General features: G+C 39.3%; 3 protein-coding genes across 3 annotated transcripts in view; 2 read left to right on the top strand and 1 right to left on the bottom strand.

Moving 5' to 3' along the window:
- Positions 1-3,594, top strand: part of zgc:162608 (uncharacterized protein LOC100037332 homolog) — a 10,594-nt gene extending 7,000 nt beyond the window's left edge. The window contains exons 2-5 of the mRNA XM_058634522.1: positions 1,502-1,587; positions 1,734-1,792; positions 1,870-1,963; positions 2,057-3,594. Of these exons, the coding sequence (XP_058490505.1) occupies positions 1,744-1,792; positions 1,870-1,963; positions 2,057-2,918 (1,005 nt within the window). The 5' untranslated portion in view covers positions 1,502-1,587; positions 1,734-1,743 and the 3' untranslated portion in view covers positions 2,919-3,594. The remainder of the gene's footprint in view (positions 1-1,501; positions 1,588-1,733; positions 1,793-1,869; positions 1,964-2,056) is intronic.
- On the bottom strand, positions 3,396-7,835 carry LOC131462255 (zona pellucida-like domain-containing protein 1). The gene is made up of 11 exons (XM_058633312.1): positions 7,800-7,835; positions 7,395-7,505; positions 6,998-7,224; positions 6,632-6,822; positions 6,415-6,487; positions 5,440-5,537; positions 5,227-5,310; positions 4,942-5,113; positions 3,711-3,810; positions 3,591-3,614; positions 3,396-3,484 (listed from the first exon to the last, which is right to left on the bottom strand). The coding sequence occupies exons 2-11, from the start codon at positions 7,486-7,488 to the stop codon at positions 3,396-3,398; spliced, it is 1,152 nt and encodes a 383-aa protein (XP_058489295.1). The 5' UTR covers positions 7,489-7,505; positions 7,800-7,835.
- A 5,625-nt stretch (positions 7,836-13,460) lies between these two features.
- On the top strand, positions 13,461-21,320 carry laynb (layilin b). Its single transcript, XM_058634521.1, has 7 exons — positions 13,461-13,910; positions 15,890-16,196; positions 16,438-16,592; positions 16,972-17,016; positions 17,451-17,528; positions 17,703-17,820; positions 18,976-21,320. The coding sequence occupies exons 1-7, from the start codon at positions 13,838-13,840 to the stop codon at positions 19,283-19,285; spliced, it is 1,086 nt and encodes a 361-aa protein (XP_058490504.1). The 5' UTR covers positions 13,461-13,837; the 3' UTR covers positions 19,286-21,320.
- Positions 21,321-21,503: the final 183 nt, after the last annotated feature.

Raw genomic sequence — 21,503 nt, forward strand, 5'->3', positions numbered from 1 at the left:
TACATCATCACACAGCTTTGCTTGAACTTTGTGCGTCACAGAAACTGTTGAACTCACACCACAGACATCTGCTCAGGTACTTCCTGTGTTTAAATAGCTTTCAACTTCACCTGTGAATTAATCAATTTCAACAAAACACACAGTGAATATAGTTACTATTAGATTTTTTAAATTAGATTCTGTTGTTTGTTTTGTGTTTACTTACTAGTTACTACTACTTACTAGGTATTGGTCTTTCGTCTCCATGGTAAGTAAACGACTATGGTCAAGGATTGTGTAGCTAGTATTGATTTGTTTTGTATGCTTTTGGTAAATAGCTGAGATTATTCCCCCACCGCAAAGTGGAATGAAACAGATTTAACATACAATGATGTTAAGTGCATGTAGCATTTAATAATGCAGTCAAGCACAAAGCAGTGTGCCATTCTGTGTTTTTTATAGTAACCGACTCACTCTCAACTCTTCCTGTATTGAAATAAATGTTGGACTTTGAATCACTGGAATAACCTACATAATTCATCTCGGTAGCCATGAACTCTGATCCTCTAGTGACGATTTGTAACTTACCTAACTAAAGAGGATTCAACTTTCCCCCACATACCTATGTCACTGGTGGGAAAACACTCCATGTTACATTTGCAATTGGAAAAAAGGGTTATTGGATAACAGACAGGAAATACAACCTTTGTGCAACTGATTAGGAAATGAGGAAAGCAAAAACACCTCACATTGCTCTGACATAAGCATGTGCTTCAGTAATCTACTGACAACTGTTAATTCTTATTTTTAATTTTTAAGAGAAAACACAAAGCACAGCTTATCGGCGATGTTTATCCTGGCTGTTACGAGATGTTCTGTCCTGACATGGAAGACAAACACTCGTGTGTAAACTGCCAAGTTTGCCGCATCCAAAAAAAAACAAAAAAACAATGATGGTTGAGGCTCAATGAGTTGTTCCCGAACTGGATACATTGACGTCTTGCACAATTGAACATATCCATAACAGCGAGCGCGAAAGGACCCCTTCATATCTTGCATAATGCTTAAAAAGACAAAAAAAAGGCACTGTTGGTCAAACAAGTGACCCCAATCTAAACTGACCTATTATGTAATTCTGGTTCCTGGCAAAGTGACATCAAAACCAAAAGCCAGCCAAATTTCTTATCCGACTGTGGGCTCACAGTCTTGAACTTGATGAATCTTTGGGGTCGCTCCAGGAAACTTGTAACTCATAGTGGACTTTTAGCTGTAGATTGCAAATATGTTATTTTTATTGGCAGTGGTGCTGTGTCGTTATGATGTTATTCTTATTGTTTCACACAAGTCATAATGGTATAGTCTCATTTCAAGACTTTATTTCAAAAGGTGCGTCCATATTGACATGTCATACAGTCAATAATAACATAATGTTACGTTTTTATCTTTGACTGTGCGCGAGTGTAAGAGAGAGAGAGTTGTTCTGTCATCCCTGTGACCTTCCACGTGTTGAATGTTGACACAGGCAGAGTTTGGGCAGCCACTCTGATAACAAGGACCTTTATAAGTCAGATGAGGGGAGAAGTCAGTCTGCAGATCCTTGCTCCTCAGGTAAAGGCCAGCCACTCTTTTACATATTGATATTCTTTTCCTCTATCTTCAGCTAAGACGCAAATCTATGTAAAGTAAAAATTCACATATTTTATGTAATTTGTTCATTCAAGTGAGGTGTTTTTCTCTCACCTGTTCCTCCACAGAGAAACAAATATGCATCTGAAAGTTGTGATCTTCGCCCTGTCATTCTTGACAGTTTCAGGTATCAATTAGTCATTCAATGTTGTGAAATCACTTTATTTTTAAGTGTTTTCTAAATGTCTAATCCTTATTCCATAGCATACCCATTCCACCTTAACCCCAGGGGAGCAATCTGGATTGATTCAAAGTCCAACCACGCTCATGACAAGACAGTCCTCTCAAAGGATGTTGAGTAAGTCTAACCAAAGACTAGAAATAAATTCTTCTCACAGTTTGAATTGTCTGACACTTTATAATGGACATCTGTCTGCCTGTCTTTGCAAAGCAATTTCTACAAGCGTCACCTAGACAGCAGCAGCCTTTACAACCAAGGAGATGATGACAACAAAAACCCAATGGCAGAGGAAATGCAGCAAAAGCTCAGTGTGCAGTCTGAGTATCTGCGTACCCGTCTGCACCAAGAGCTGGCCGAGCTGCGGGAGAGGCTATCCCCGTCTTCTACCCACCTCAGCTCCACCCTGGCAAGCATGAGGGAACGCTTGGCCCCTCTCACCCAGCAGCTCCAGAGCTCACTCAGCAGCAACACCCAAGATCTGTGTGGCCAGTTGAGCCACTATCTGCACAGCCTGGAGACAGCAGATGCCCAGGCAGAGACCAGAGCGGCTCAATACCAGGAAGCTTTCCACTGGATGACAAATGCACTGGAGCACGGCAGCTCCAAGATGGCCGACATCATCAACGACTTCCACACTAAAACAGTCGGGGTGCTTGAACATTTGACAGAAGTCGGAACGACTGAGGAAGAGGCAGCCATGTCGGAGCTCTGGCCGCTAATGAGCTCCAGGTTAGGACAGGAGGTGAGTTCACTCAGAGAGGAGACACAGAACAGGGTGGGAGCTCTGAAAGCAGAACTTGATGCTCTACAAGGAGATGTGGTCCCTGTAAAGGCCGAAGTGACAGCCAGTGTGGAGCAGTTCTGCCAAAATTCCGCCTTGCAAAGCCAGTGGTTTCAGGTTCAGATGGAGAAGCTGTTTCAGGGGCTTGAGGAGGAGGTGAATGTTCAAAGATCCTCCAGATTGTCTCCTCCTTCTTCTTCTTCCTCACCCATACAGCCTACTGGCTCTCTGCAGGAGGAATTCTCAATTAAACTGTCTGCTCTGCTCCAGGACATTCTGCACTCGGTGTAGTGACAGAGACACTGATTTGTGTCTTGTTTTTGACACTGTACCAGCTAAGTAAGGAGCATGTAAATATTTATGAATGTATAGATTTGACTGATGAATGTCGGAATGTGTTTTTCTGTACCATGTGAAATTGATTCTGTATTTAGCCACTCCTTTAAAACAAGCTTGCATTTAAAGTTTATTTAGAATCTGTACAAAACATATATATCATTGTTTTATCTTGCTGAAAGAAATTGTACAACTTCCTGTAAAAAGACACCTCTAAAATTGTAGATTTGTATGCAGACTCACAGATACCACAGTATTTACTCAGTTTTCATAATCACCCGACAAGCACGTCTGAGGATCACTGACAAAATCATGCCATTATCAGATTTTCTGAGCTATGAAGGGACTGAAGACAGTAGAGACAGAGACAGTTGACCAGGACCCTCAGACAGTCAAAGAGATGAGGTCATCCTCCGGTCCAATAACACTTCTTCAGGATGAACCAGCTGCCCAGAACCAGCAAGACAGAAGTAGCCAGACTGTCACACTTGCATCACTCTTTCCTGATGTGATGCTATGACCTGACATCGACAAGGGGAGAGTAAAGCAGATAAACAAGAAGTCCCAGTTCTGAAATGTATATCTGAATGTTTGTATTTGGATTTTTTGTAAATAAAAAGCACTCACTGTAGCCATCTGTGTAAGGCATGTCTTTGGTGTGGGAAGGTAAGAGAGTAATCAAAATGGTTCATTATGGTCGCTGTTGGAAACGTTTTCAAAAATAAATGTATTTCGAGCAACTCATACCTTCTTGAGCTGTATAAATAGGTCCGACTGAAACAGTGGCTGATTCCTTGCTTTCTTCTCCGAAAGGGGTCAAAGATCTTTTCTTCCTGGAATTACAGGCCTGAAAAACAACAAACTGTCAAGTTCAGGTTTATGTACGTCACTATAGCCTTCCAGCATAAACTTTAAGTTTAATTTGTGACCTTTTTTTTATTTTGTTAGACATTTAAAGCACACACAAACACTTCTGTGTAAGGTTTGCTCTTCTTTTCTTCTTGGGACACAGACTTCAGATTCTTTGGGGGACGATTGAAAACAAGCGTTACAAACTAACCTTAACCCTAACCTGTTAATGCCTAACCACCCACCCCCAAACTGTCAACTCACCCAACACACACGCACCACAGTGGTTTCTAGAAACACAGTTTTAAGTAACTCCCCGGACAAACAGCTATTTTCCATGAAATATAGCATGGCAGTCAACAGTGAAGTTTACTAAAGATAAAGATATTCTGCACAGCAGTAACTGGTAATAATAAAAATAAATATAGTAAATGGTAAAATAAACAACACACTATTACATGACTGATCATTTAAATGTGAGACCTGTGGACTTCCATACACTCTCTCTTTCTTTTTTTCTGTAGTAACTATTATTATTTGTATCATTATTTTTCTTTTGTGGTTGTCCGGTGCCCCTTCAGTAGGCGACCCCCTATATGGCCTAGGCCTAGAGTCGGCGCTGCCTAACTAACCCTAACCTTAACCTAACCATAATGCAAATCAGCCCTTAACTTAACCAGTTCTTTAGAAATGTGGTTCTGCCTCATTAGAACCAGGTTTTGGTCTCCGTGAGGACTACTTGTCCTGACAAGGTCAGTGTTTATGCCAGAAAAAAACAAAGTAAACACACACAAACAAATAAGCCAGGTGACGACTACAGACCACAACACCTCAGGCTGGAATTTGCCCAAATGACCTTTGCTGCTGCTATCGACGGCTTTATCTACAAAAGTTACAGAATCAGACTGAATTAGTCCCAGTCTTTTCTTGTGGCTTTGAAATGTGACAAATGCTCAACAGAAAATGTCCTACAGTCGGCTACGGCAGTAAAACAGGTTAACACTGTCAGAGTTGTGTATATCTGTCAGGAGAAATACTGTGATGAGGTGCCAGAGTTACTTCACCACCATGTTTTTTTTATTTGATTTTCTCCTGTACAGCCCTGTTGTATTTTGTTGACTCAACTCACAGCCAGCAGGTCTTGACATTTGCGGGGCTCGCAGAGTCTCAGTATGCAGTGCAGATAGAGGCTGGACTTTGCCTGGTCACGGTGCTGTACAAAGCGGAAGGCCTCAAAGTTGAACCGCGAGAATTTGAAAACGCCGTTGCTTGTCACCTGTGTCCTTGAGTCCACTGAACAGCTGGTGGAGCACAGAGTCATTTGGTATGAATTAAAAAAAAAGAAAAAGACATTTGAAAGATGTGCGTTTTTCTTTAATGTATGCGGCCGCCCTAACAGTGTTTGTTTCCATACCCAGCAAAGAAGTTGTGCTGCTCAGTCTGCGACAGGTTGTATGGAGTGGGAGTACTAAAGCAGTGATCCAGCAGTACGTGGAAACTGAAAACACAACAGTGGGCCAATGACTTACTGCTTGTTTACGGCTATGCTCACTTATGCATCAATATTTGTTTTACTGATTGACACATGTACGAGGCACAACCCCTCGTCCAAATGGGCTTCACTTACTTCCCCGTGAGGTTGATAGCTCTGACATCCACATAGATGATAGTCCGTAGATCAAGTCCTGTTGAAGGTATAACCAATGGGTGGATGTAGTTGGAGTCCTAGGACAAAAAATGCATTTATTTTATTTAGTTTTGCTTATTCCATTGTCGGAAAAGGAGCAGAGAGAAGAAAATCTTATTTTACCTTCCCCCTACTCGCCCATAAAACATAAATATAGGTGGTCTGTCAGTCCCTGTCAGTTATTTTAAAATGTATTTAAAAGGAATAATGTACAGCGACAACGCAAAACATATAGTATTAATGAAAACGTATTCCCATTAAAAAATATATTAAAATCAAGTCAATTAGACTATACCATGAAGGAAAGTGAGAGAGTGTGAGTTTTTAGCAGACTTTAATTTCAATAAAAGTTGCTTTGCAAAGAAATGGTATAGCATAGGGGTCTCTAGTATCAAAGGAGCCATTTGTGACTCCCTCTCCACACAAACTCAATTCATCTGGAGCTGCAAAACCTATCGAACACCATGCATAAAGTTTTAAAGTATAAAAATAATAACTAGAGTTTGTTGCATTTGTGAAATGTAAGATCTACAAAAAAAACAGTTGACAAAGGAAAAGTGACCCACTTTAAAAATAAATAAAATAATGACCTGCTGGCATAAGTATGTGGATCTTGGCTTTCCATTATTTCAAACAGGTTTGTTGAGTTTGGGGAGGTTTTTAAGACATAGGATGTGACGCATATTTTTAGTTGAGGAAATATTGAAACACTTTTATTTATCGCCTTGATCTAAACTTAAAAAAAAAAAAAAATATATACAATACAAAATAAATACAATCATTCTTTTTATTTTGAAGCTATAGGGAGCCACTGCAGCAGGACTGACGAGTTGCAGACCCCTGGTATAACCCAATCATGAACAGAATAACGAGACATAGCTCTTCAGTTAGTAGGGTTGAATGCAGTGTACTTACATTAAAAATGGACATTTTTAATGAGTCAATGAAGGTTCCATTGTTTTCACTGGTAGCCACCGAGACTGAAGAGCTACAAATCCATGGAATGGGTAGAGAGGAGGGGAAAAAACATACACCTTATATGTATGTGTCCACAGTTAAAACCCCAAAGGACACCTTGTTTTTTAAATTCTGCCTCAATAATTACACAAACAATGGAGTTCACGTTACTCACGCGGCAACCTTTGTGTTGTTCATCAGGTACTCCAGCTGGTAGCGGCAGGAGAAGTGATAGTAAAGGTCTGTGGAGTAGCTGATGAGCCCCTGGTCTGAGTTGGGTGTTTCAATGTACCCTGTGATTATAAGTGACTGGACACTAAGGAAATTGCTGAAGGTTCCTGTGGGATCTGGAGCCTCGTCCACAATCTGTGTGACACAGCAAAAGACACATCTTTTAATGGTTTCTCATAATACAGCGTTATTAGTAAAGCACTTTGGCTTATTGTATTTTTTGTAAGTGCTCTAAATCCATTTTGACTGGACACTGTTGGTGTAGTTTCCGCCCTCATCTCTCAACATCATAAACCAGGAAGCCTCTGACCTGAAGAGACTGACGACAGGGGTTATCCTGACTGTGGTTAACAGGAAGCTGGTAACGGATGACTGGAGGGCTCACACCAGTGTCCACAGCACCGTGGCAGTCCAAATTGTTGTGGGCCCCGTTCAGAGCCAGTTCTGTTTCGTTAAAGCCCGCCCACTGAGCCGTGCACAGGTTGATCTCCAGGGTGATCGTAGAGACGCCACAGACGACGGTCATGTCCGAGTTGACTGTCAACAGAGGAGGGATGGAGAAACAAAGGTGGTTTTTCAGGTTTCATTATTCCATTGGATGCAGAAGCAAAATGAAACATACAGTAATCTCTGATAAGAAGGAAGAAGTCACCACAGACTGTTTTTGTTTTTTATTATAAACATTCAATAAAAGTAAGTTAACTTACGTGGAGTTCTGTCATAATCAGAGGAGCAGTTATAAAGACACAGAGCAGGCTGAAGGAGCACAACCAGCAGAGGGAGACAAAGATAAAGAACCATGCTTTCTGACTGAAGTCCTGGATTCAAATATTGAGAAAAAGGAACAATATAGATCAGAGAAAAAAAAAACCCACAATAAAATACCTTATTATGACATTTTGATAAAAAATAAATATGTCAGAGAAAATTAAGATAAAAAATTACAGAAAGTGCATTTTTTTTCATAATAATAATAATAATAATTATCTGTATCAAATTGCATATGCAGATGTTGTTTTAGCTGAAATGATTACAATTTTGAACTTGTTTGCTCATAATTCCTGAATTGAATGAATGAGACGAATGAAGATTCAACCTGAGGAGATTCTTACCTCACTGGAAGCTGAGCAGGTGTTTGTCACAGATGTAGTCACGCAATGTGACTTTTATAGTGTTCGACAACCTCAAGACACTTAAAACCGTAGGTGGGACACTCAAATAGCTATCCCCGTAGCTAATTATAGACACCTATGCACACACACACACTCAATGTCTCCACGTTTCTTCCATCACTTCTCCTGGCAGGGTTTACTGTCAAGCGATGAAGTTCTCAGACGACCTTTGTTGATTTCACTTGCATGACTAACCTCTGTTGTCTCAGGATATTGTTACATTGGATGATGTCCACATAGCTAAGGGCCATAACCGTTGCCACTTAAATCAGAAGTGCCCATTGTGCCTGAGAAATAATGAAAGGGAGCATCCGTATCTTTCTCAAAGTACCTGTGGTGGGAGAGGACATATTGTCACATTATCCATGCATGCTTCACTCTTTTATTATCTCTTTAATCCTCACCTGCATCCAGGGAGTTTTCCTCCCAGGAAGCAACCTGTTTGGAAGCATTATTTGCCATTCTTTTGACTCATTTGTCTCATTTTCCACTTTGGTTTTTACTTTAATCCCTTATGGCTGCAGAGTCAGAGATAATTCCATGTTGCACAAGGCTCTGACTGGACATGATGCTCATCGATTCTAATCTATTTATTTATTATTTACCAATTTTCATGAAACCACTTTAAACAAGTCTTTAAACAATCACTACAACTGAAAAAAAGTATCAACTGCAAACAACGCAAACTGCAACATTTTTGAACGTCACATATACAATTCACAAGTAAAACGTCCAAATACCTGATGTCAGGATGGTGACAGGATGTTGTCACAATCATCTTACTTAAAGTACACAAGAAAGGCTCATTCTAATGCGACACAAACCAAAAACAGTACTCATTTTATAGAGAATATTCACCAGTACAAACATACGTATCTAACTTACCTATATATATACTGTATGTGTATATATATATATATATATATATATATATATATATATACAACACGTCAGTAAATGAGCACTCTTGCCTTTGATAGACAGGGGCCTCTGGATGTTTCTCCGGTTTCCTCCCACAGTCCAAAAACATGCAGATTTGGGGATTAGACTCTAAAATTGACCATTGGTGTGAATGTGAGAGTGAATGGTTGTTTGTCTCTATGTGTCCCTGTGATGGACATCTGATTGGCACCAGCGACCCTCATGTGGAGGATAAAGCGGTAGAAGATGGATGGAAGTCAGTAAATGTATTGTTTAGTGTCTTTTCAGTCACATTTAAGGCATAATCCTAAAGTTACTGTTTTGATCAGAGGGAGTTAGATAGATGAGCCGTCCGGGATTATTACCGCAGTCTGGTGCAGTGATGATTTAATCGCATCATTCGAACGCTTCCATTCAGCGAGTGTAACAATGGCTTCTGTCATACAATCACATTAGAAAACAATGGAAACAAGGCCCAGGGGATGACACAGATTTAGCTTCGGAGGAAAGAGGATACACTGGGAAATTTGTACAGCGACAGTACATGTACAGTAAAGCAGACCGTTAGCTAATGAGCCCTCTGGGCGTAAATATCAACTGTGTAGTAACTGTGACACGTTTTTCTATTCAACCTATGAGGACATGTACAATGTGCACGTGTCCGGTATTAAATGGCCAAATAAATGTCCTCTTATCTCACAAAGCTATTTTATTCCTAATCCAAACAGTCTGTCATCAGTGACTGTCACTCTGAGGTGGAAGAAAGAAGCACCGGAAAGTATGTTGGGAAAAAACAACAGTATTTCAATATAAAAAGTAAAAACAAACAAACAAATGTTTTGTCAGGCATTTGTTAATGTGTAACAGTCACAGCTGGTGCCTGTGTGGTTTGGTATTTCAGAGGGGTTGAACTCTTTCTCAGTGTTGCCAGATTGATATGCTTTTCTTCCACACGGGGGTAGTATTGACCTCTTTTTCTTCCCTTCTGCATTTCTGTTTTCTCTCTAAGTGTATCGGTTTCTCATTGTTTCATTATCGTTGTCGTCGACCACATTGATAATATAGTAAGAATTAAGGAAAATGGACCATACATATCACACTTATTGGTCTACAAGGCACTGAATAATCTTCGGCCTTCTTCTTCTTTTGCCTTCTTCCTTAATGCCTGTTTGCCTTTGTTGTTTTTAAATCATACTTCTACGTTTTTTATTCTATTTTTGCCTTGCTTTGCATTGCCTATGAGCTGGCCTGACAAGTTTAGGGAAGACTTTACGTTCTTCTTTTAAAGCAGTATGCATCCATAATGTTGCACCTTTCCCTTTCCCTTTCCCTTTCCCTTTCCTTTCCTTTTACTTTCCTTTCCTTTCCTTTCCTTTCCTTTCCTTTCCTTTCCTTTCCTTTCCTTTCCTTTCCTTTCCTTTCCTTTCTCAAGCCTGTTTTGATTATTTCATCTTGATTGGCATATCAACGTCATGCTGTCCTCCCCCACAAACTCGTGCACTTTCCTTTAATGTCAGTTGAGACAAATTGAAAATACAATGTATTTTATAAACTTGACATTTGTGTTCTTAAAGTGAGCTCTTGTTAAATCTGCAGTACAGTTAAAGGGACAACGCTTCCCTCTGAGTTGGCACCGAACACCTGTTTGTATGTACGTTATTATTTATGTTCCATTACTTGTGTTATTCACTCATTCATACCTGCTGGGTGGGAAGGTTTTCCGAGTGGTTTGGTGTCCTCTGCTGGACAAACAGAGACACAACTCAAATGCCTTGTTGTTCTCTCTGTCTAATAGACTCGTGATTCACTGGTGATGAAAAGTGAAAAACAACTTCCTTCTCAGTGAATACACAGCACAGTGAGGGCCATAATGTGATTCCCATTAACTTTAAACACAGTCAATACAATGAGATTGAATGTCTCATAAAATCTAAGAAACAAAAACAAAATAATATAATTTTTGGCATAGTTTTTGTCCGTGCACCCTCAGCCACACTGGTGAGATTATATGCCACTGAAAGAACATTTTAAAGACATATATATATATATCGAATATATCAAATTCAAATGTAACTCTACAAGATGAACCTGTAACAGGTCACAGTTCTATTTGGCACACACCCTTTGCGCCTGTTCACTTACAACAACGACACCAATGGTATTAGAAAAGTCCTCCGTCCACATCACACAGTCACACCTCGTCACGTGTCATCACATGACAGACTATAATCAAATAAAAAAAAAACAATCATCCAGAGGCCCCAGTCTAACAAACATGCTTGTGTTGTTAGTAGAGACAAACAAGAGTAAACAGCAGAGCTTCTGCAGAGACAGCAGCTCGTGACTGTCTGTCCTCTCCTCTCCCAGCTGTCCACACAGCAGCCAGTCTCATTTATGTTTGATGGCTGTCAATACTGTACAATCATAGAGAGAGGAAGACAAGATAAACTGGGAGAGGGTTAGTCAAAGAATGATGATTTATTTATTTGTTTTCAACACGGACGCCAAACTTTTTCCGTGAAGTGCAGATAATATGCTGATCAAAAAAATCATATGATTCACATTATCTGTGTGCCCTCAGTATTCATTATTTTGCACAGAACAAATCTATTGTAGCCACGACAAAAGCCGTATAGAATAATAAAAGACATCTACAGCCTCATATCCTGAGCTTTGTCCTGTCCCATTTCTATTTTAGTGCAGTACAGTGCTAGACTTATACACTTCACTGGGACAAAAGCAGTCATTATTCAACTTTGCCGCTTTAAAATGAAACAAGTAAGATTTAAATTCAAACGTGGTTTCACCAAATGTGGTATTTAACAAGAATTAAAGAGTCCCGGATGCAAACAGCCAGTGCTAAAGACATTATTTTCTAAGGCAACAACGACAACAAACTGTGTTTTTAAAGAAACCACAACTGAGGCGGGCGTCCATGTAACCTGACAGTGTGTCAGACTTGACTCTCTGGTGTTTGGCTGGATGAGCTTTAGTGTAGAAGGCATGAGGCGACTTCATCGTCCCTCACAGAGGAGGGCACGGAAAAACAAATGAGATAACGAAAACAAAGTAGTGCATTACAGACACATGGAAAGTAACAAATCATTAAAACCAAGACATTAAAGTTGCATCTATATGACGACAAATGAGGTGAACGTTACAAATGTTAGTTTTCTTTTTTTTGAGCCAAAAATAATTTCAGTTGCGTAATTTGTTGAGCTGCTCCAGACTCATGCAGTCATTCATACTCTGGAAATCAGGCTGCAGAGCGTGGAAACAAACCACAAGTCATGAGCAGGAAGTTTGGTTTCAAGAAAAAAAGAAAATCTTTTCCCTTTCCCCTGGTGTTTTCCTGCTCCAGACACAGCAGTGAAGTTAGTTTTAGGTTGGATATTGCATCCATTTAGGGACCATCAATAAATTTTACTAGGTTTAACCACACATTGCAAGCTGAAGCCTAATTGCGATGGTTTGGTTGAATTTTGGTGTTTTAAAAAAATGTTATAAGTTTGAAAATTCATATTTTTTTCAATAGCTGTCATGGTGTCATGTCACCCAGAGACTCAAAACCAAGACAAATAAACCTCAGACATACAGTATATAATAATAATAATAATCTTTTTATTTTATATGAATATCTGTCTTTAAATGCCTTATAATGATATCACTGTCTGATACAAACAGGACACACCAATTTATGTATTGAATTAGTGTTAAAATTAAAACAAATTCACGATCCTTTAGTGACATATACTGTATATTTAACAACCAACACTAAACCAGCACTGAATAAGTTAAACATGTTTAAAGTATTTAGAATACATGTGAAAGATAAATCATATGAAAGGAAAAACAAATAAAGCAGTCTAAAATATAGAGTAAATTAAAATATGATATAATAAAAGTCAATATAACTCTAGCTCTGTGAGTTACATTATATTCCAGCCTCCTCCATATTAAAGCGATTTGATTATGAAGAGTTTAAAACCAAACCAAAAAAAAGCAAGAACACGCAAAGTTGAGGATTTTGAAATTTTGAAAATGTTCATATTCATTCAGATATTCATTAGATTCACTCTCAGGTTGATTTTGAAAGTGGTTAAGTGTTTTTTTTTTTTTTTTTTGTTTTCAAATTGTGCTTGCAGTGTCTGTACTTGTAAACATCACTGTTGACTACCGTATATTGAGTTGTATTTCTTGTTTATTAATGTTTTAGTCTGATTGTAATTAGCAGGACTGTCTGACACTCTTATACATAATTCATTTTTCCATAGAAAACTAGTGGTGTGTGTTGGGTGACAGTGGACGGAGGAGACGGGGGTCTCTAAGTCAAACTGACCCAGAGTGAATGATGATTTCATATCCAACCTAAAACCAACTTCAACAGATTATCTCCCTCACCCTCACACTCGTCTTCCTTATCTCCAATTCAGTTTTTCTCCCTTATCTTAGTTTTCTCCTTACTTTGTCTTTTGGTGGCCTTAGTCAGTACATACAGTATATATAGATATAGATACACACACACACACACATGTAAACAATATAACATTTCTGCAATTTTCTGGTTCACACATTACAACATATTACAGAGAGCATGATATATACATAGTTATGTGTGTGTGTGTGTGTGTGTGTGTGTGTGTGTGTGTACTGTATATATATACAAAGAACTCTTTTGTAACTAGGGACTGTAATGACATTACTGTCCCTATGTTATAAGTCATTGTTTTGAATTCACGTCCAGAATCCAGAGGGAAATGTAAGGAAGTGAAAAGCAGCAGTGGTTTCTCTTTTTCAAAGCAAAAATCTTGGACTGTATCTCACTCTGCTGGATTTTTTCAGTTTTTTTTTCCACTTATTCTTTTTTTCATCTCACATCCACGCCTTTCAACAGTCGACCCACTTCTCGATGTGAAGCAGACTCCTGCACTGCTGCCTCTGATCGTGTCTCTCACATCTGAAGCTCATTTTTATGCATTTATTTATTTACTTTTTTTAAAAAAAAAGAAACAAAGAATCGTCGTAGTTCAGCACACTCGAAACACAAACATGTGGAGATGGATTTTATGAAGCTGTTTGCAACTGTTGTCGCCGTTTTGTTCCACTCCGGATCCGCTTCTAAGATCAACGGTAGGAACACGTTCACGAGATTCAGGAGAAGAACGAACGGTACCGTTTTTTAATCTGTGCTGAGAAAGTCTGAGAGTGTTGTTGTTTTTTGTAAAGACAGCGGCGGAACTTATTTGTGTGTTTTTTCCTCGTCTTTCGTGTCGTTTCGGAGCTTTTTTTGAAGCACCAGGCTCATCTTTATAATGATAAACAGACTGTGCACAGTCAGCAGACTGCAACACGTGATGTGCTGCACAATGCAACAACTTCACTCATGCATGTTGACATGTTAACACTGATACTGGATTACATTTATATATATATATATATATATATATATATATATATATATATATATATATATATATATACGTACATATGTATAGTTTTCATTTACCACACTACCAAAGTTTTGCTCCTGCGTGAAAGTTTGTTTAAAGAATTTAATCGTTGGTTTTAAACTTTTGATATGGTTTTTGGAGATTCATCTTAACAATGCATATCTTTACAGAATAATAATAATAATATTATTAATACGATGTCATACTCTGCCATTTTTGCTTTGTTTCCCCCTGAAAATAGTGAAAATGCACATTGCATGTCACTTAGAGCTGAAACAATTACTCGATTAGTCGAGTGTCAATCGATTACTAAATTAATCGTCGACTATTTTGATTGTTGATTAAACAGTGTGAAGCTTTTTTTCATGATTAAAGCAGGATTTCTGATTCTTTCAGCGTCTTAAAAGTGAATATTGTCTTAATTTCTTTGCTCCAGATCATTAAAAGTGAATCATTTTGGTTTATGGACAAAATAAGACATTTGACAACATCGTCATTTCCACGTTTGAAAACACAAACACTGATCAACATTTTTGGATGTTCTCTGACATTTTATGGACCAAACGATTACTCGATCGATTGAGAAAATAATCGACAGATTAATCGATTACGAAAATAATCGTTAGTTGCAGCTCTAATGTCACTTGCAAACCTGTGTACATGTCTTCTTTATTGAGGCAAGTCAAATGTATTTCATTATTATAGCACATTTCACAGCAGCGAGAAAAAGTCTCAAGGACTAGAATTAAAAAATAAAAAATTATTTTGTCTTTCTGTATTAAATTCAATATACACTAAAGGTCATGAATCATTGACGTGTCACCAGCATCCATGCTCACTGCTTTTAAACAAACGAGAGTGACTTAATGTGAAAATGTTTATTTTATCCATTTAACCTTTATTTAACCAGGAAATCCCATTGAGATTAAGAACCTCTTTTTCAGGGGTGTCCTGGCCAAGACAGGCAGCAACGAGCAGGAAACCCTCGACAGCTACACATTTCTAATCCAGATTAAATTTACAAACAAATAAAAAACAAGTGCATGTTGTGGAGTTGGACCTGAACCTCTCAGTTTGGAATTGAAAGTGTTCAATGAAATGAACTCAGTTAGTTTCCAGTCTTTCTGCAACATTATTCCATCCCTTTTACCCACTGACAGAAAGCAACAAATGATCCTGTGAACAGAAAGAGTACGGATCAGCACTTCCCAGTGGTACAAATGTAGGTAGGCAGTAGTCTGAGTATTGACTTACTGTATATATGAAAGGGATGCACGGTAAACAGAGTCAAGCTTGCGAAGACATTGAGCAGAAGCATTTGTGTACAAAAGATCTCCATAATCCAACACTGCCCAAAAAGTTGCAGCGACAAGAAAAACACAACTTGTTTTTGAAAATAAAAACCCAATTTTAGCCTCAGCTTGAAATGCTCTGATTAAAATCCAAAAAAGTGTCTTTTTTGTCATTGAGAACTATATAGTACATACATTTTCTCTACCAAATTTGAAAAGACTCCCATAAAGCAATGTGACCTAAAAACTGTGCTTCTTGGTCTGTGATTCTGAGAGTTTGAATGTCCGAGTGTCTTTAGAAAGCAGAAAAAAACCCTGCTCTCATTATCTCCTGTTATCTCCTTGTGACTCTGACTGTGGTGTCCAGGCCAGATGATCTGTCGGCGCGGGAGAGAGCGACCGTGCTACAAGGTGTCCTACATTCAGGACAGCGGACGGAGGGCCAACTTTGACGATGCCAGGCAGGCCTGCAGGTCAGATGGAGGCCAGTTGCTCAGCATCGAAACGGAAAGCGAGCAGCGGCTGATAGAGCGGTTCATACAGCAGCTGCAGGCCGGAGACGGAGACTTCTGGATCGTTCTCCGACATAGCCCGCAGCGCTACAGGACGGAGACCGCACGCCCGGGTTGCTCCTCACAGTACTATTGGCTGGATGGAAGCAAGGCCAAGTTCAGGTCTTTTACTTTTAATTTTCAGTGGAAAAAACCCGGTTTTCACTTGTTATTTAGAGGAGATTATTGGATTAAATGATGCTTGCGTGGGAGCGATGGAATGTGAAGTTGGAGAATTGTTGTGTGGGGGGAAAAAAAGTCAAATATAAAACTAAGCTGTGCACAGATGACAATGGAGACTGCAGAATTTCCCGAAAAATGAAATGTCATAACAGTCAAAACTTGGTCTTGTTAATTGCTGCAGGAAGTGGCACTGGGATGAGTCATCGTGCCGTGGTGAAATGTGTGTTGCGCTGTATGACCAGTCGCCTGCGACACCTGATGAAGGTCATTTCCCGTTCCAGTGGAATGACGACGACTGTAACTCCAGGAACAGTGTTGTCTGCAAATACCCAGAAGGCGAGTCAGCAATCACAGACACTGTGCACATGTACCTGGCTGTGGAGTAGACTCTTTGGCACTTCTTCTTCTTAAATCCTTTTTTTTTTTTTTTTTTTTTTTGTTTTATGTGTCTGGATTTCCTCATTTACCTTTGAGGGACCAAAACCCTGTAAAACTCTGCAGCTGTGAAAAAGTGTTCACACTTTATGGTCACTCCAATTGTTAAAGTTGTAACCCCAAGCATATATTTTACTCCACTAGTATTTTTACCTCTACTATTCACGGCTCGTTTTATTTTATTGATTTCCTTTTATTGAATTTTATGTTGTTGGTTTTTTTGTTTGTTTGTTATATTCTGGGCAAAATGATGTGAACTTATTTCTCTTGTCTTTTGCAGAAAAAGCGCCCGTATTTACTGGCACAAGGAACATGACACATGCAGGTACAGTGTGCACCTGACGACCCCACACACACACACACACACACACACACACACACTCTTCATGTGGGCATTATGTTACGTATAGTGACAGTATACACTTCATACACACATTAGATCCACTATGTCACTACTTTTTTAATCACTTAAAATTGTAATTTATTTGTAAATGAAGACCCTTGAAAATGAATGTAGAAAAGCACATTATACAGCCCTTCTTATGTGTAGACATTATTCAAGAGAAATGTCCTGTTTCACAAAAAATGGATGCGATTCGACATCATTACATTGATTTCGTTATAAAAACTATAGCGTTGCATATTATTCTCTTATTATACCTTGTTAGAAATCACTTAATAACTCTGTGATGGTTCCAGCAACACTGTCATTTAACAAACTTTATCGTCTGATGTTCGACTCTTCTCTGGCTGCTCCAGTTCCGTCTCTGAGGCCAAATCTATTCTCAACTACACAGAGTGATGGGAGGACAAAAATAGTACAATCTGAGTCATCAGGTGAGACAAGAAAAACGAACCCACATTTTATTTTTGATACTCAATGTCCTTCTTCTTTTTTGTGTGTGTGAGTAAACTTAAATCAGTGATTCAGGTGGTAACAGACTGACGACGTGCAACTCATAATTAAGGATAAAGGGTAAATGAAGTGATGTAATGTGCTTTACTTTGCAGTATCTCTCTCCGAAAACACCTTATATGTTTCATACATCCTTTATGGGACGATACCTGCTGTCCTGCTGCTGCTGTTTGCAGCTGCTGGGTTCTTCTGCTACAAACAGCATGCTAAGAGGTAAATACCGGAAACACATCTATAACATTCTGTTCTGGCACATTGATGCTCTTTCATGCTCTTCTCCAAGTATTTAATCAGTTTTGACGAACCTTAGCTACTGTCTCTAACTTGTCTAGCTGTTGGTCTTAGTTTGCAGTTAGAAACACAAATGACAGCTGTGTTTTCTTACTTTGTTTTATTAAAATATTTTTATTAATAATTTTTATTAATAAATTATTATTATTATTTAAAAAGAAAAAAAAAAAAAAAAACAAGAGGTCAGCAGCACACGTCCCAGTAAATAGTACAGGTTACCAGCAATAATCTTTGACAAAAACAATAATCTAACAGTGTGTAAAGACGGCTTGACATTTAAAGTGCGGGAGTTGAGGTCAGTGATAAATGTTCTGATATATTCTTTTTATTCTTGGGTACAGTTTTCTATACTCTAATCTACTTCACTTTTTATTTAATTTACTTTATTTAAATTTAGATCTCGTTTTTAGCACAAAAAGGGCGTGACGCAATTTTATGTACCTTTTACAATCTCGTGTGACTAATAAAAGGCCAGACTGCCGTCCACTGATTGGTCAGAGTGCTGTCACAGGAAGAGACGTCCGACACAAGAATCAAGCCGAACAATGCCGAACTGTAGATCAGTTAAAAAGACTTAACAATCCTAAAAATGTGGGTTAATCTCCAACAATCACCAGGGAAATGTCTAAAATCTCAATATTTAACAGAGGAGTCTGGTGCATTTAGCGACAGCACTGCTGATCGCGAGCGGCATCACAAACCCTGCCGCTATATTTCAGTCCGGTGACTGTGTCAGACAGAGTCTGTGCTCCGGTCTTGGAGGAAGTACTGAACCAATATTTTTAATGAACGGATTCTAATGATTCAGTTACACTGAAAACGACTGCTTTAAAAGTCACTAGTCACTCGTTTGTGTCTGCGCATGTAAAAACAAAGTCATAGCAGTTTCATGCAGCCGTGCAGTGATGACTCCGCCTACGCTGAGTAGGTACTATTTTGTAGTGGAAAACCAACCTAAGCCGTGCTGACGTGAGGCGAGCTGGGACCTGGTTTGGAAACTTCACGACGTTTCTAAAGTGGTCATTTCAAGAACACATCGCGTAAATGATAAAACCGTGGCATTTCTTTCACATTCAGGAGGAAGACTGAAACAGAAAGCTATTCCAGCAGATTGCAGCCATGGATGTTACCAGCAGCTTCACCGTGCCCCATACAAGGACCGTATGCCTCGAGTGACATCACCAAACTGCCTCACACTGCTCTCGACAGCAACATGCAACCAGCGGACGTCATCACAAAGTACTCCAGCGCTCGCTTCCAGGACTCCCAGTGCGACGAATATGAGAATGTCGTGTGCACAAACAGGGAGAGTGGTTTTGTGACCAATGACATCTATGAGACGTGCAACAGTCAGGCTGGTTGGGTGGAAAATGAGATCTATGGATAACATTGATTATGCCGATCTGTTTTCCGCAAAGCTTAACCCTCATTTGATCATAGCTCTGTCTCCTCTGTGTATTCTGATGCCGCTCCCTGACCATGCAGCTTTTTTATTACCTATAGTACAGGGTTTCTCAAGGGTTTAAATAACTGCAATTCCATATTTACATCACCAATGGAGAGTTCTCATAAATAGTAAATATGAACATGGTGTTGTTTCATAAAAGATATATAGCTGATATGGGCCACACAGTTGGTGTAGTGGTTAGCACTCTTGTCTTTGCAGCAAGAAGACCCGGGTTCACGACCCGGTCAGAACAAGGGTCTTTCTGCATGGAGTTTGCATGTTCTCCAAATACATGCAGGTTTGGGGATTAGGCAAATTGGACACTCTAAATTGACCTTGAGTGTGAGAGTGCATGGTTGTTTGTCTCTATGTGTGACCCTGTGATGGACTGGCGACATGTCCAGGGTGACCCCGCCTATCGCCCTATGTCAGCTGCCCTGAGAGCACCCACCGTGACCCTCATGTGGAGGCAAAAAACTTAAACAAGAACACTTGTTTAAAACTGGTCAGTTTAGAGTCTCCAACTAACCTAAGGGCCTCCTCGATGTGAGACATCAGTGCTCACCACCACACCACTGCGCCCTCTGTTATATGAATACAAGTTTAAAATATTCACACGCTGTTTCAATATGTTGTATTATTGGAAAAAAAATGTCTGCTTAAGCTAAATTTGTCAACAGACACCGGTTTGAAATGAGTAAGATACATAGCTCTAAACTTCTATAGGAAACCATGTATCATTTTCTGACTGATTCTGCAGGAAAAAACCTGGAATAGATGAAAAGTGAGAGGAATCATAATAATACGTCCTGTCATAGATATATGCAACGTTTTGCTTTAAACTTATTATGGTGAGGCATTGTGGAAGAAAAATGACACCCTCCAAGTTTATATATTATTTTTCTTTGACACTGCAAAGTGGTTTTCAGAGGGAAAATGAAGACTCAAGGATCTGTGTTGTTCTGTATCCAAAACAAAACTTCATATCTATTGTGTTTTGTCAGACAAGGATGATTATATGACACGCTACAACACTGACCTGTCCTTGCAGGCGTCTATTTACAGCTACTAATTTACAACAAACGTGAACCACTAGTAACATGAAAGTAAATCAGAAAATCCATCAAAAAGACTGATGGTGTAAAGAAAATGCGGGAACCCATTATTTGTGACAATCTATGTGACAACACATCTATCCATGGGCCTTCACTCGTGCTGTAAACAGTGTGAAATCAAACTACTCAAACCACTTTTTAATAACCATATTACTGTATACAAACAGAGGGATAAAAATATGTCGTCCCTCTTTTCCTGTGGAGTCGTCCAATTTAGGGACAACTCTGATCTTTTCTCTAAACCTGAACTGTGGAGTGAACCCTGCTCAAGGCTTCCTGTTTGGATTCTGATGTCAGGGAACAGGACAGTACGTGCGGAAACGCTGATGACAGAACTCTGCTGACCCCACTCAACTCAAACGTTGTGGGCTTTTCCCCAAGACTTGACAGTGTGACAAACTCAGTCCATCCCACTCATCTCCCCACCACACACACACTCCACTGACAGTCGCTGTGACTAGTTCTGGACATTGTAATGGATTTATTCGTCATTGTTTGTTGGTAAAATATTATACCTGTGGATATACGATATAATGGTTTGGTCTGAGTATGTACCGAGTGGGCCGTAGGGTCGGTGTCTTGGAAAGATGTAGTAAGCCCACAAAGGAGAAGCTGAGTGTGTTCTTGGAGAATGTTTGACAGGAAATGCCAAAAGCACATCTGGAACTCTTACATTCAGGAAGTCCATGCGTGACAGCAGAGGCCTTTGGAGCGCTGCTCTGCTCTGCTTTAGCGATGCACTGTTTTCTGTTAGACTGTCACTGCGGGGGCTTAAAAGAACAACCACAGGGTGTTAATGTGCACTGCAGCTCAAAGGTGACAAGTGTTTTTGGCTTTCAAATAAAGTTTGGCCTGCCAGAGATTGTAGTTGTATTATTTGCTTAATAAAAGCATGGGAATATTTAAGTGTACTTTTTTATTTTTATAAGTTTTTTTCCTATCTGTGTAAGACATTGACATCAGATGTTTGGGAATGTTTTGTTTAAATAGAAAAATGATAAACATTTGCAAAATGCTCAGATGTTGGCAGATATAAATGGTAA

Source organism: Solea solea, chromosome 7, assembly GCF_958295425.1.
Source record: "Solea solea chromosome 7, fSolSol10.1, whole genome shotgun sequence".
Lineage (NCBI taxonomy): Eukaryota > Metazoa > Chordata > Actinopteri > Pleuronectiformes > Soleidae > Solea > Solea solea.